A 16138-nucleotide genomic window follows, 5' to 3' on the forward strand; every position below is an offset into this window, starting at 1 on the left:
AAAGTCAGATTTCTTCTATGCAAATCTGTGAGTTTTCTCTCTTTTACTCTCATTATCTTTTTGTGGATTGTCATAGCTTGATGATAAGAAGTAAATATGTTATTTTCTGATTGTGCTGCTTTAAAATATACTCTGTCATAATGCTTTTTAATTAGGAAAAACGTACAACATTTCAAATACATATAATCATCGATTTTCTCTTATTCACTCCTGGATGGACAGGGAACAAAAAAGGTGAGACATCCTCTACTAATATCAGTAGAAATAAGTAGCATATAATGATAGTGGTAGTTGTACTTGTGACATGTAAATGACCACAAAACAACATCAGCATGGTTTACAAGCAACATTAACATTAAAGGAATATTTTCAATATTTCTGCCATTCAAAAAAATAACAAATTCTGTCATCATTTACTCACCCTCACCGTTCCAAACCTGTGTGCTGTATTCCAAGTCTTCTGAAGTCATATAATAGCTTTGTGCAAGACACAGTCCAAAATTTAAGTAATAAGTAAACATGCCCGGATGTGTTACGGTTATGAGAACTGGAGGGTAAAATGTGTTAAAGTGTCCTGAAGATACAAAAAGTCACAATGCAAAAGATCTTAATGGTCCTAAATGTATTCTCTATTTTCTTTGTATAATTTCATTTTATGGTTAAAAATGACCAGGACATTTTCTTGACAGGTTTTGTGATAATCACTGGTGTACTTATGAGAGTAGTAGTAATAACCGATCCATGAATGAATCATTATTTTCAGTCAAAACATTTCAATAAGGACTTTAGAAGACTTGGAATATAGCACACAATGATACTTTTGTTGTGCTTATGCTCTCAAGCCTTTCTGAGGCTTGAGAGCACCAGTGGCAGTTTGGAACGACATGAGGGTAAATAAATTATGACAGAATCTTTTCTTTTTTACGTATTATTAGATACATATTAAAGACAATTTAGTCATGATTTCTGATTGAAAGACTTATGAAAGACATTTTCTCACTCTTGCAGAAAAGAGGAGGAGCGGCGGCGAATGGAGAAGGAGAACGAGGAGAAGTCGGAACTGGAGCGACTACGAACGCTAGGCTACGATGAAACCAAGCTGGCACCGTGGCAACGGCAGATCATTTTAAAGAAAGGCGACATAGCGAAACAGTAGAGTTCACTCTCCCAGTCATTCTCATTCACATGTGCGCAACTCTCTGCTGACGTACAGATGTAGGATACTTCACGTTCACAATCTGCCAGAACCTTTACACGGGTCACTAGGCAGCTTTCAGGTTGCTTGACCATCATCATCATCATCATCATCATCATAATCACTACCACTTCTTCAGAGCTCTGATGAACAGAACAGTTAATTGAATGAAAAAGGTTGTTGTTGGGTCATATTCCTATGATACGTTAGCGTTCCTCATAACAATACGTCTGTAAGTTATTTTGCAGAAAATAGTTGTAACACGTCCCACCAGATGTGTCTAAATACTGTAGTATTTTTATATCTAGATAGAGAATTTCTGTCAATTAAACAACATTTACTCTTTGCTTTTTCTTGGTACCTCAATTGGACCCCACTACACACACACAATGTGTAAAAACAATGTTCTTTTCTCCAACTTTTTCAGATAATTGATATTTTTAATGAGCCAAACATATTTCAAAATCACAAGTCTCTTAAAAATCGTAATAATCAGAATCAGGTATGTCATAATGAGCCACAAGGGTGGGCTGCTCCTATCAGCTGCCTGGAAAAGAAAATAATAATAATAATAATAATAATTGCTGATTTTTTCCCCCAGTCATAATAGGATAACAGAAGCCAATGTCTCAAATATTCAACTAAATATTAAATATTGTATCTTATGTTCTAGTCTAATCTACAGGACATGGCAGAGGAAATAGTTTCTTAACGTGTCATGAGATGATGTCATTGTATTCAACCATGCTGTGATCCCAGAAATGAAGCTGTTCACAGATATTTTGGGATAAAAATACATCACTATTTTTAAGAATTCTTTCTCTGCTTGGCAATTGTAGAGTGTGTGCTATTTTGTTAATATATTTAGAGTAACTAGACCTCAGAAAAGTGCCGGATTTGGATCTGTATGAATGTGCATGTGTGAGAGAGTTTATGTATGTGTGCACAGTCACATGCATATACATGTAATTCGTCTGTCTTGTGTCATTCCCTATGCGATGGGTAGAATTTATGTATTGTGATTGTTTTTTTTTTTTTTTTTTTTTTTTCTGTACAACTGTAAAAATAACGTAAGTATAAGAGAGATGGATGGTTCTTCTTCGGTTTGGAAACATTCATATGCCATAATGATGTTGAAAACAAAGATGTGAATGTCATTGCCATTTTCTATTAATAAAGACTCCATAGTAGCACTGATAACCCCTTACTCCCCTATTATGTTATATGATGGTCACTTACATGTTTTTTTTTTTTTTCTGGTTTCAGCCTGGCTTGTATAGGCGGTCTTTAATTATACACTTTAATTTTCTCAATGGCAAAATAATTTAATAAAAGTTTAAACAACATATTGTGTTGGTGGAATACTTCTTATACTCTACACAAATAACTTGCAATACTGTACATTAAGCAAATTTATGATTTGAATTTTGTTAAAGGTTCAAATATTAATTAATTGTTACATGACGTGCCTGAACGACGCATTTGTTCGAGCTGAAGACTCGCCTAATAAATATTAATTGTATCAATATTAAATTATTAGTATCGTTGTCAGCAGGATATCCACTTGAATGTGGAAAGACCGAATTCTCCAAAAGGGTTGGTCACGATTACGATAAAAGAACATGTTTCAAATCAGAAGTAAAAACTTACAACAATGGTTTCATAAATTGTTTCTTTAGCTCAGATCACTAAAAAAAAAGAAGTTTTTCACACTGGTCCAGCTAATGCGCATGTACGTTCTCAAGTTGATTTGCAGGTGATGTCTAAAAGATGATTGGCTCATTGACTTCATATGCCACATTCACCATTGGGCGTTCCCTTTCTCCCATTCATTTTAATACAAGTGTGCCGTCTCCGGCTAAATAGTGTCTGACATAATTTACTTTCTTGCATCTTGCATCTGCATAGAGGCGTAGATTCCAGGGGGGATGGGGGAGGTTAACCCCCAATACTAAAAACAAGCAAGTACAACCCCACCCCTTCAAATTGTAGTGCTATAAATTATATAAATTCTATAAAAACCATTTCATATTTAATTTTTTCAATTTTGTCTAAGTTCTTCTGTAGCTAGGCAATGTTGTTTTGTTTTTTTTTCTACATGTCCAGACTGGTTCTCGCCCCAATCTATACTTTTTCGGTTATCTTTAAAAAAGGACGTGAGACTGGAAATGGACACAGCCATGATCACTAGCTAGATCAGGTCATGCTAATAGAAAATGCTTTTGTAGGAGAGGAAAGCGCTCTAAATCAAAAATGTTTTATTAGAAACAGGCCAGGTATACACAGTACACAATCATTCAAACATACATTATAAGAATGCAAAAACATTGTATATTACACAATGAGATGTATTTTAAAACTTTAGAGTTCCGGGGTCTGGGTAGCTCAGCGAGTATTGACGCTGACTACTAGGGGTGTAACGATTCGATTTTCATAGTAACCACAATATAAACATGGTTACTGTCATTGTTACAATTTATAGTAAAATTATGGTTACTATATAGAAACTACAGTATTACTGTTATAAAACCATGGTTAATTGTATCAAAACTATGATTTCTGCTCAGAAAACAATGGTGACAGCAGTCATGGTTACTATAAACCACGTGAAACACAGGTGGAGCATATCCATTTACAGATCCATTCAGGTGCATTAGCGGAGGCTGTGACTGTGCATGTATGTTTGACGCTTTGTTTTCTTGACCAAAACTTGTGCTCCAGTTGCATCATTAAACGTGAGGTGAACCGACCACGGTGCCAATGCTTCCCGAACCATGGGTGGTGAACAGTGTGGTTCGGTTTTTTACCAAGAACCGTTACACCCCTACCACCCTTGGAGTCACAAGTTCAAATCCAGGGTGTGCTGAGTGACTCCAGCCAGGTCTCCTAAGCAACCAAATTGACCCGGTTGCTAGAGAAGGTAGAGTCACATGGGGCAAACTCCACGTGGTCACGATTAGGGGTTCTCTCAATGGGGCGCGTGGTAAGTTGTGCGTGGATCGCGGAGAGTAGAATGAGCCTCCACATGCTTTGAGTCTCCACGTGTCATGCACAACGAGCCACGTGATAAGATGCACGGATTAACTGTCTCAGAAGCGGAGGCAACTGAGACTCGTCCTCCGCCACCCGGATTGAGGTGAGTAACCGCACCACCACGAGGACCTACTAAGTAGTGGGAATTGGGCATTCCAAATTGGGAGAAAAAGGGTAAAATAAATAAATAAAGCTTTAGAGTTCCTGCAGGCACATTTATCAAAAATACTTATTCTTTAAACTTTTATCAAAACTGTAGAAGTCAAATAAAACATCTTTATGCCACAATGAAAAACTATCCAAAAGAGATGCACGTATAAACAAGCCTAATTTTCTCAAAATTCCAAAAAAAGGTGTGGGGCAGATTTATCCACAATACCACAAAAATATCACAGGATCCTTATCAGGGCACATGTTTTTAAAAAAAGATTGAAAGAGTTGTTGGAAGCTTAGTGGTAGTGACGTTGAAGTCATGAGACTGTGGTGTAGTTCTTTATAGCCTAACTTTAGCTTTTTACTTCTGGTGATTGCATTTAGCCTTCAAAATTAATAAAAGTTGTGTTCATTTGTGAAGATTATCACGATGAACAAAACGCTTAAGAATCATAAACTTTTGTTGGTCACAGATCTTATTTTCTGCAATTATCCAAAAGTCAATGGAAAAATCCTATTGGCTTTTTGTCAAGGGAACCAAGGTGATACTAACTTCCGGGTTGGCCTACAAAAATACGTCATCCCTGCGGCACTCTATTTCTCCCAGTTATTTTAATACAAGTGGTCGTTTTCTGCTAAACTGTCTCTGGTAGGGCAGGCAGAACAAAAGCAATGTTCAGCTCATGGAAATTAATTAAACTTCATGACGTATGCCAAGTAGGCCTAACTGATTTGCTGACAGGTATGCGTTAGCAGGTAAATTTTATATGTATTGTTTATTATAGTTTTCTAAAATATGACATTTAAACTTAAATGTAGGATATTAATGGAGTTCTTAAGTGTATACTTAGAAATATTTCTATCATATCTATTATATTTGAACAGGCGTTAAAGAATAAACGGCAGAAAAGTTTAGCCGAGCTGCAACAGTATCTAGGGGGAGGAGCTTGCTCCATCACTTGATGGCGCCAAATTACTTTTAGAATGCCTGAGGTAATGGATAATTAGATTAAAGGGGAAATAAACGCGAATAAAACACGTTCCTTTCTTTTGTCCTGTCACACATACAGTAATGAATCTCTTGCGCATGTTAAGAAATACAACCTCTTGCGAGATTTAAAAAATGTGCAATACATGAGGAAATATAAGCGCAGTCATCGGTGGGCGTGGCTCAGCTCACCTTGAGTGACGTATTGCGCTAAATTGTGTGAATATGAATGTACAGACAGACGATGTGGAGGTGCAGGTGTTGAAGTTCTGCTTAAAAACTAAGATGTTCAACATCAGTGCACTCAAATGTGACATCTGGACCCTCTCAAAATAAAGTTCATATGATAAAAGCTGGTAAGTCACTTCGGAATTTATGTATGACGCTGTTGTTTTGACAAACCAACATGACTTCCAAAGAAACTCCCCTTTCTTTTTGTTGTTGTAGTAATTATGTTAAGTATACACGACTTGTGTGAGGTTTAAGTGTTTCACGTGATTTAGTACACCTGTGTCTGTGGCCATTTCCAGGAATGCAGATCAAGGGACATTCTACACAGATCTCAGACAAGCTTCCAGGACAATTAAACTGTAGTGATGATGGTGGAAATGTCATGTTTTAATGATGTTGGAAAACTTTAACACTTCAAAATGGATTAAAAATGGCTGGAGCTTGGTGGAAAATATTTAGCAATACAATTAAAATATATCGTTTTTATGCTTATAAGGTATAAATTATATTGTGGGGCCTATTTTAGGAACATTAAGATTGTTGCATTGTGATATTATTTTCATGACATTTAAGCTACCCAAGACCATACATCATGATAATTTTAATACATTTTTAATTTCGGGGTGAAATATGACCTTGACATGTTTTCGTGAGATTCAACTCAAGAGCATTACAGGGATAGTTCACCCAAAAATGAAAATTCTCTCATCATTTACTCACCCTCATGCCATCCCAGATGTGTATGACTTTATTTCTTCTGCAGAACACAAAGATTTTTAGAAGAATATCACAGATCTGTAGGTCCTTACAATGCAAGTGAATGGTGACCAGAACTTTGAAGCTCCAAAAATCACATAAAGTCAGTATAAATGTAATCCATAAGACGCCAGTGGTTTAATCCATGTCTTTAGAACAGATATGATAGGTATGGGCGAGAAACAGATCAAGATTTAAATTCTTTTTTACTTTAAATCTATGCTTTCACTTAAATTCTGGTGTGGAAGTGACTTTCACATTCAGCCACCTACCTGTTGGGGCTGCTCAAAGGTGGAGATTTATAGAAGAAAATGACTTAAATATTGATCTGTTTTTCAGCTACACCTATCATAACCACTGGAGTTATATGAATTACCGTCATGCTATTTTATGCTCTTTTTGGACCTTCTGAGTTCTGGCCACGATTCACTTGCTCTGTATGGACCAATAGAGCTGAAATATTCTTCTAAAAATCTTTGTGTTCTGCAGAAAACAAAGTCATACACATGACATGGTGAGTAAATGATGAAAATTTTCAGTTTTGGGTGAACTATTCCTTTAACATGGTGTGGTGGTGTCATAATCAGAGTACTTTGTTTTGAGAGGAAAAAATTCTAAGGCTTGAGAGTAGTTCTTAACAGACATAGTAAATGTGGCAAACACTTGGTTCACATCCATCCCTTGATTCTAGTGATCACTGTTAGCAGAAACCTTCCAAAATGCCAAGCTTCCACCTTTAAATCTTTCATTTGATCAAATTAGCTCTAGTAAACGAAGGTTTGTGAAAAAGCCTTACAGTTCATGATTAAACACTCTAAACATGCTGTCACTCCACCCGTCTCAGTTGTAACATATAGGTTAGGTACAGCGGTCTGCTGGTAACACCAGGCAGATGACCCTCAAGTGACAAACACCTTCAACCAGCCAAACCAGAAACCAGGTTCCATGTCTCACAGAAGGTCTGACAGCTCTATGATTGACCAATCTCTCCTGCTTCTGGAGAGCCATTTCTGCTCCGCGCTTCAGCTGGACCAGCCGTCGGGATGTCCAGCTTCGAGCATCGACCTGTCCAGAGTGGAATCACCTGAGGATGAAAGGAGAACTGTTGTTCTCAGCACTCAGAGCGAAGCAACTCATAAACTGAGAACGCAGCAGCTAATACCCTAGAAACTGGCGGTGACCAGCCGCCTGAAAAACCGCCACCACACCACTGTAGTGACTCTGCCTGTCACCCTGCAGGTGTCAGATATCTCCTGGGAGGACTATGACAGTGATGGAGCCCACCCACAGCCTTTGCCATGACACTCAAAATTGAGCTCAGGTGCATCCTGTTTCCACTGATCATCCTTGAGATGTTTCTACAACTTGACTGGAGTCCACCTGTGGTAAATTCAGTTGATTGGACATGATTTGGAAAGGCACACACCTGTCTATATAAGGTCCCACAGTTAACAGTGCATGTCAGAGCACAAACCAAGCCATGAAGTCCAAGGAATTGTCTGTAGACCTCTGAGACAGGATTGTATCGAGGCACAGATCTGGGGAAGGGTACAGAAACATTTCTGCAGCATTGAAGGTCCCAATGAGCACAATGGCCTCCATCATCCGTAAATGGAAGAAGTTTGGAACCACCAGGACTCTTCCTAGAGCTGGCCGCCCGGCCACACTGAGCAATCGGGGGAGAAGGGCCTTAGTCAGGGAGGTGACCAAGAACCCGATGGTCACTCTGACAGAGCTCTAGCGTTTCTCTGTGGAGAGAGGAGAACCTTCCAGAAGAACAATCATCTCTGCAGCACTCCACCAATCAGGCCTGTGTGGTAGAGTTGCCAGACGGAAGCCACTCCTCAGTAAAAGGCACATGACAGCCCACCTGGAGTTTGCCAAAAGGCACCTGAAGGACTCTCAGGCCATGAGAAACAAAGATTGAACTCTTTGGCCTGAATGGCAAGCGTCATGTCTGGAGGAAACCAGGCACCGCTCATCACCTGGCCAGTACCATTCCTACAGTGAAGCATGGTGGTGGCAGCATCATGCTGTGGGGATGTTTTTCAGCAGCAGGAACTGGGAGACTAGTCAGGATCGAGGGAAAGATGAATGCAGCAATGTACAGAGACATCCTTGATGAAAACCTGCTCCAGAGCGCTCTGGACCTCAGACTGGGGCGAAGGTTCATCTTTCAACAGGACAACGACCCTAAGCACACAGCCAAGATAACATGGAGTGGCTACGGGACAACTCTGTCCTTGAGTGGCCCAGCCAGAGCCCAGACTTGAACCCAATTGAACATCTCTGGAGAGATCTGAAAATGGCTGTGCACCGACGCGCCCCATCCAACCTGATGGAGCTTGAGAGGTCCTGCAAAGAAGAATGGGAAAAACTGCCCAAAAATGGGTGTGCCAAGCTTGTAGCATCATACTCAAAAAGACTTGAGGCTGTAATTGGTGCCATAGGTGCTTCAACAAAGTATTGAGCAAAGGCTGTGAATACTTATGTACATGGGTCGGGGCTTCGGAAGTCAAGTCAAGTCATTTTTATTTGTATAGCACTTTTCACAACACACATAGATTCAAAGCAGCTTTACAGGAAATCATGCATAAAAAAAAAAAACTAATATAATGTCTTACAGCGATCCTTGTGTAGTTTGATAAAATATGATTGTAAAATGTGTATAGAATTAAATAATAATTGTATTTAGAACCTCTGTGAGCAAGCTGAAGGCGACTGGCAAGAAGCACAAAACTCCATAAGATTGGTTAATGGAGAAAAATAACCTTGGGAGAAACCAGGCTCACTGTGGGGGCCAGTTTCCCTCTGGCTAAACAGCATGAATATAATGCCAATATTAGATAATTGTGTGCAGTGCAAGTCATGGTTTAAAATTTGTAAATTAAAAAGAGTTAAGGTTTAAGGTCCAGTGTTTTAAAAATAAAAATAAAATATTTTATGAACTTTAAGATTAATGACTAATGTCTTTGAAGTCCATCCTGGATTAACTGCAGAAGTTCACATAGATGCATTGTCCTTTGTTAGTTGGCTGATGAAGGCTTTTGTTGGCAATTAAATGATAGTCTATGTATTCCATTTCAAGAGTGTAGTCCATCAATAGACAAAGGTGATTCAGGCAGGGATAAATGATGAGGTGCATCGCAGTTTAACCTGCAGAGCATTTCGGTGAGGTTTGGTTGGGTCCATTCTAAGTCCAAGGTTCAGGCAGTGGCAAATGAATTATTCGATGTCTTACAGTTGGAGTTGGCATCAGTTCATCCTCTGAAGTAAAAAACTGAACAGATGTCTTGCTAGCACCGGCTGTAGTTTGTCGTCATCTCTCAGCGACACGTAACATTGGAGTCCGACACCAAGCAGGAACGGAGTTAGATCTGGCAGGCTCTGGTAACCTCGGGATATGAATCCCAAGGTTGAGACATGGAAACAAATAGAATAATTCCAGCAGACCTAACTAAAGCAGCCTATTTGTGAGTTGATGGATAAATTAGGTGTATGCCTGGCTAAATAGATGAGTCTTTAGTCTAGACTTAAACTGAGTGAGTGTGTCTACATCCCGAAAACTGTTAGGAGACTATTCCATAGTTTAGGAGCCAAATAGGAAAAGGATTTACCTCCTTTTGTGGATTTTGATATTCTTGGAATTATTAGCAAGCCAGAATTTTGTGATCGTAATGTACGTGACGTAATGTAGCATGTCAGAAGGTCACTGAAGTACTGTGGAGCTAGACCATTCAAAGTTTTGTATGTAGTTAACAGATATGAAATTTAACAGGTAGCCAATGTAACAATGATAAAATTGGGCTAATATGATCATATTTCTTGGTTCTAGTCAGCACTCTGGCAGCTGCATTGTTAACCAATTGAAGTTTATTTATTGAACTTGCTGGACATCCTCCCAGTGATGCATTACAGTAATCTAGTCTTGAGGTCATGAACACATGAATTAACAGCATCAGCAACGGAGAGCATGTGTCATAATTTTGCAATATTTCTCAGGTGGAAGAATGCTGTTCTACAAACACTGGACATTTTATTTTCAAAGGACAGATTGGTATCAGTTATAACACCTAAGTTCTTTGCAGAAGAAGACGACGTAACAGTACATCCATCGAGAGTCAAATTATATTTTAGCGGCTTATTTTTAGAGGTTTTTGTTCCAATCATTAGTACCTCTGTTTTGTCGGAATTGAGTAGAAGGAAATTTCTGGCCATCCAATCTTTGATTTCATTGATACACTCTGCTAATTTGGAGAATTTTCGTTGGGTTTAGAAGAAATATAATGTTGGGTATCATCGGCATAACAGTGGAAACTTATTCCATAATTCCTGATAATATCTCCCAGGGGAAGCTTGTATAAGGAGAAAAGCAGAGGTCCTAAAACTGATCCCTGTGGCACTCCATACTTTTGTTTGATTTGACAATTCCTCGTTTACACATGCAAAGTGTTAGCGGTCTGATAAATAGGACCTAAACCATGCTAATGCAAGTCTATTAATGCCAACATAATTATACGGCCTATTCAAGAGAATGTCATGATCTATCTTGTCAAATACCTCTAATTTTGTATTCTTCCACTTGCGCTCCATTTTCTGAGCTGCTCTCTTGAGTGCATGAGTGTGATCATTGTACCACGGTGCAAGGCTTTTTTCTTTAATTTTCTTTTATCGAAGGGGGGCGACACTATCAAGAGATCTGGAGAAGACTGTATTTATATTTTCTGTTATTTCATTAAGTTCTTCTAGGCTTTTTGGCTTACCGAGTATGTGAGACAATTCTGGAAGATTATTAGTTAAGCTAACTTTAGTGGTTGAAAGAATAGTTCTACCTGAATGATAGCGTGTTGTAGATTGAGTGACATTAGCTGATCGCAACAAACAAGAGACAAGGTAATGATATGAGATGTCATCACTGCGGTAAAATTTCTATAGTATCAACATCAACTCCATATGACAGAATTAGATCTAGCATATGATTATGATGATGAGTTGGTCCTGTCACATTTTGTCTGACTCCAAGAGAGTTGAGAATATCAATAAATGCTAATCCCTATGTGTCATTATCTATGTGAATGCTGAAGTCACCAACAATTAAAGCTCTATCTACATTAACTACTAGATCAGAGAGAAAATTTGCAAATTCATCAAGGAAACCAGAATAAGGCCCGGTTGATCTATACGCTGTAGCAAGGGCAAAAGACGACAGTGATTTTTTATTTATATCTGATGGCATTACATTAAGCATTATTAGTTCAAAAGACTTAAACTTATATCCTGTCCTCTGAGTAACACCAAAAACTTCTTTATAAATTGTAGCAATACCTCCTCCTCGACCCTTCAGATGAGAGATGTATTTTAACAATAACCTGGGGGAGTTGATTCATTTAAACTAATATATTCATCAAGTTTAAGCCAGGTTTCAGTCAAACTGTATTTCCAACTATAATCTGTAATAATTTAATTTACAACGAGTGCTTTGGTAGAAAGAGATCTAATGTTTAGTTGCCCTACCTTTATATGATGTTTATCTTCAATATTTTTTTTTTCTTCAAGTTTTAGGTAATACATTTTTTTTCTAAATGATTTTTCTAAATGATTCTGGGAACAGACACAGTCTCTATATGATATCTAGGTGATATAGTTTATGTGACCTGTGTGACGTCTCAAGACAGCTTGCAGATGTTCGGATTAACCAGTTTGTCTGCTTCCTGACCTGGGCTCCAGTTAGTCAAATACTATCATTATTAAGACAATGAGCCAAATTACTAGAGAGGAGAGTGGCACCTTCCCTGGAGGGATGAAGTCCATGTGGCAGCGGGGGCGTGGTCAAGCGTCTCTCCGGAGAGAGAGACTGGGTCCCCAGAGTTATGATTGTGAAGCTAAGAGTTTATTATAGTTAAGTTTAGTTATTATAAATTCTATCACAGAAGAACTTATTATTGTAAAGTTGAGAGCAGTGTGGTCATTAAAGGAACCAACCTGTGAGTAGAGCAACCTGCCTCCCGCCTCCTCATTTCCACGGAACATCTACACTGGTGCCGAAACCCGGGATAAATTTTGCTTGAAGATGGACGGAAGTCGCCCCGTAGAGTCCTCCCAGTTGGCTGAGATCCTCCAAGCCCTCGCTGGCCTACATCGGAACCACCAGCAAACCCTGCTTGAGCTCCAGCAAGATCAAGATTGCCGGTTTGTGGAGCTCCTACACGCTCGAGCAGAGGACCGTCAGGCGATCCGGAGCCTCCTCAGCCAGGAGGCGTCCCCAGCCGCAACCCCGTACATCCACACCCTGTTGCCTCCGCCTGCATTACAGAAGATGGGGATGGCGGACGACCCCGAAGCGTTCCTGCACTTGTTTAAGCACACCGCCGAGATCTGGGGCTGGCCACTCGGCCAGTGGGCGGCCCGACTTATTCCGCTGTTGTCCGGGGAAGCCCAGCTCGTGGCTCAACAACTGCCGGTGACGAGCCTCCTGGCTTATGGTGACCTGAAGAAAGCCATCTTCAACGGGTTGGTCGGAGTCCGGAAGAGAATCGTCAACTCTTCCGGAGCCTGAAGCTGGAGAACTCCGACCGCCCGTTTGTCTTCGCCCAATGGTTCCGTGACACTTGCCGAAGATGGCTGCTAGCGGGGGACTGCGGCGTCGACGGGATCATCGACCAGGTGGTACTGTGAGCAATTAATACATCGACTGCCAAGAGGGACGGCGGAGTGGGTCCAGTGCCACTGCCCGGCGTCGCTGGAGAAAGCCGTCCGGCTTGTGGAAGACCACATGGCGGAGAGCCCTCCTATTCTCTCTCCCCTCCCCCTGTGTTTTCCCCTGTCTCATCCCCCTCCCCTCTCTCCTCTTGTTCTGCTCTCTCCCCAGGGCCTGTTCCTGCCCCACGCAGACGAGGAGGACTTCAGCCACCGAGACCAACTCCCCGGGCATGGGAGGTGACACCTCCCCCTACCCCGATGCCCCACCGCACTCCCTCTCAGGTGGGGGCGCCCGCCGACACAGGTAGCGCCTGGGCCAGCCTGCTGGAGGTGCGGGGACCCGGACCACTTCTGGGATCAGTGCCCTCTGATGGAGCTGGGGACGGTGGTGCGGGTTTCCGACCTCCCGCAGGCTGCCCCTGACCGGGCTGGAGTGTACCGGATACCGGTAAGTGTCAAGGGGGGTACTCACCAAGCATTGGACACCAGTTGCAATCAAACCACTATCCACCAATGCTTGGTTCAACCCGAGGCTTTGGGTACAGCTAAAACGGTGAGGGTGAAATGTGTGCACGGGGATATTCACAAGTATCCTGTGGTGACTCTGACGATTAAATTCTGGGGGAAAAGCATAGAGTGGAGGCCGCAGTTAGTTCCCGCCTCACCCATCCACTGATTTTGGGGATGGATTGGCCTGACTTTAGAGATTCATTGAAGGGAATTTGTGCGGATGGGTCCTGTACTAAATTAGGGAGATGTGCAATGTACAATGCTCTGGCAGGGGAGGCGGAGCCAGGGCCGTCCTCGACAGCTCCACGTCATAATGACGAGAGAGGGGGAGAGGCTGCAGCCCCTCCCCTTTTCAGGGAATTCCCTGAGGGAGATTTCCCTTTGGAGCAGTCGTGAGATGAAACCCTCAAACACGCCTTCGACCAAGTGAGAGTCATTGATGGTCAACGACTCCAGCCGGACATCGCCCTTTCATACCCCTATTTTGCAATTATAAATGAGCGGTTGTATAGAGTGACACAGGACGCTCAGACTAGAGAAGATACAACCCAACTTTTGATACCACGGAGCAGGCGGGAAATGGTATTCCAGGCGGCTCATTGTAATCCCATAGTGGGTCACTTAGGAGAAAGGAAAACACTGAACCGTCTAATAGCCCGCTTCTATTGGCCGGGCATTGGCGGCGATGTCCGCAGGTGGTGTGTGGCATGCCGCGAATGTCAGCTGGTTAACCCACCGGCCACCCCAAAAGCGCCGTTGCACCCTCTTCTGTTGATCGAGGTCCCCTTTGAAAGAATTGGAATGGACCTCATCGGGCCAGTAGAACAGTTGGCATGCGGACATCGCTTTGTATTGGTCCTAGTGGAATATGCAACGCGATATCCGGAAGCAGTGCCGCTTCGCAACATCTCAGCACGTAGTGTTGCGGAGGCACTCTTCAAAATAATCTCCCGGGTGGGGATTCTGAAAGAAATCCTCACTGATTAAGGCACAATGTTTATGTCACGGACACTACGCGAGCTGTACAAATTATTGAGCATTAAATCGATTTGCACCAGTGTGTACCATCCTCAAACAGATGGCCTGGTGGAACAATTTAATAAAACCCTTAAAAACATGATTCGTAAGTTCGTGCACGACGATGCTAGAAATTGGGATAAATGGCTCGACCCCGTTATTCGCAGTACGAGAGGTCCCGCAAGCCTCCACTGGCTTCTCCCCATTTGAGCTGCTGTATGGACGACGCCCACGCGGTGTGCTTGATGTATTACGAGAGGCCTGGGAGGAGGGATCTTCAAATAGTAAGAATGAAATTCAATACGTTCTTGATCTTAGAGCCAAACGCCACACTTTGGGACAACTAACACAGGAGAATTTGCTCCAAGCTCAAGAACAACAGCGCTGACTGTATGACAGGGGAACTCAGCTAAGGGAATTTGCACTGGGAGATAGAGTGCTTGTATTACTTCCCACATCGAGCTCTAAATTACTCTGCAAGTGGCAAGGGCCCTTTGAGGTCACACGACGAGTGGGAGATCTCGATTATGAGGTAAAGCGAACCGATAGAGGGGGCACACGTCAAATATACCACCTCAACCTCCTGAAATTGTGGAGGGAGGTGGTCCCGGTGACGTTGGCTATGGTAGTTCCAGAGAAGGTGGAGCTCGGACCCGAGGTGAATTCAAAACATAAACAGTTCACCCCTGTGTTAGTTGTCCCACTTGCAGAGACCACCTCGCGGAGGTTGCCAGGTTGCAACAGGAATTTGCGGATGTGTTCTCTCCTCTACTGAGTAGTACGAACCTCATTCACCACCACATCGAGACCGAGCCGGGGGTCGTGGTACATAGCCGCCCCTACCAATTACTCGAACACAAAAATAAAATCGTTCGGGAAGAATTGGATGCAATGCTCGATATGGGGGTAATAGAAGAATCCCACAGTGATTGGTCCAGTCCAGTTGTTCTAGTGCCAAAGAGCGATGGGTATGTACGGTTCTGTGTGGATTATAGGAAAGTCAACGCAGTGTCTAAATTTGACGTGTATCCAATGCCTCGCGTTGATGAGTTGCTCGATCGGTCGGGCACTGCTCGATTTTATTCGACATTGGATTTGACGAAGGGTTACAGATCCCCTTGACACCAATTTCCCGTGAAAAAACCACCTTCTCCACACCGTTTGGATTACACCAGTTTGTGACACTTCCGTTCAGTTTGTTTGGGGCCCCGGCTACGTTTCAGCGTCTCATGGACCGAATTCTCAGACCACATTCAGCTTACGCCACTGCCTATTTAGATGACATCATCATTTACAGCAATGATTGGCAGCGGCACATGCAACATCTGAGGGCGGTTCTGAGATCGCTGTGCCGAGCGGGACTCGCAGCAAACCCAAAGAAGTGCGCGATTGGGCGGGTGGAGGTACGGTATCTGGGGTTTCACTTGGGCCACAGGCAGGTGCGTCCCCAAATTGATAAGACAGCAGCGATTGCGACCTGCCCGAGGCCCAAGACCAAAAAGGGGGTGAGACAGTTCCTGGGGCTGGCTGGCTATTATAGAAAGTTCGTACCTAAC

The 16138-nt window shown here is 42.2% G+C and overlaps 1 protein-coding gene and 1 pseudogene across 1 annotated transcript in view; both read left to right on the top strand.

Annotated features, from left to right (window-relative positions):
- The window catches only part of espn (espin), a 130133-nt gene extending 127592 nt beyond the window's left edge, over positions 1-2541 (top strand). The window contains exons 13-14 of the mRNA XM_051670149.1: positions 214-234; positions 1009-2541. Of these exons, the coding sequence (XP_051526109.1) occupies positions 214-234; positions 1009-1156 (169 nt within the window). The 3' untranslated portion in view covers positions 1157-2541. The remainder of the gene's footprint in view (positions 1-213; positions 235-1008) is intronic.
- A 4760-nt stretch (positions 2542-7301) lies between these two features.
- LOC127424574 (rho guanine nucleotide exchange factor 16-like) overlaps positions 7302-16138 on the top strand; it is a 31615-nt pseudogene continuing 22778 nt past the window's right edge.

Source organism: Myxocyprinus asiaticus, chromosome 33 (assembly GCF_019703515.2).
Source record: "Myxocyprinus asiaticus isolate MX2 ecotype Aquarium Trade chromosome 33, UBuf_Myxa_2, whole genome shotgun sequence".
NCBI lineage: Eukaryota > Metazoa > Chordata > Actinopteri > Cypriniformes > Catostomidae > Myxocyprinus > Myxocyprinus asiaticus.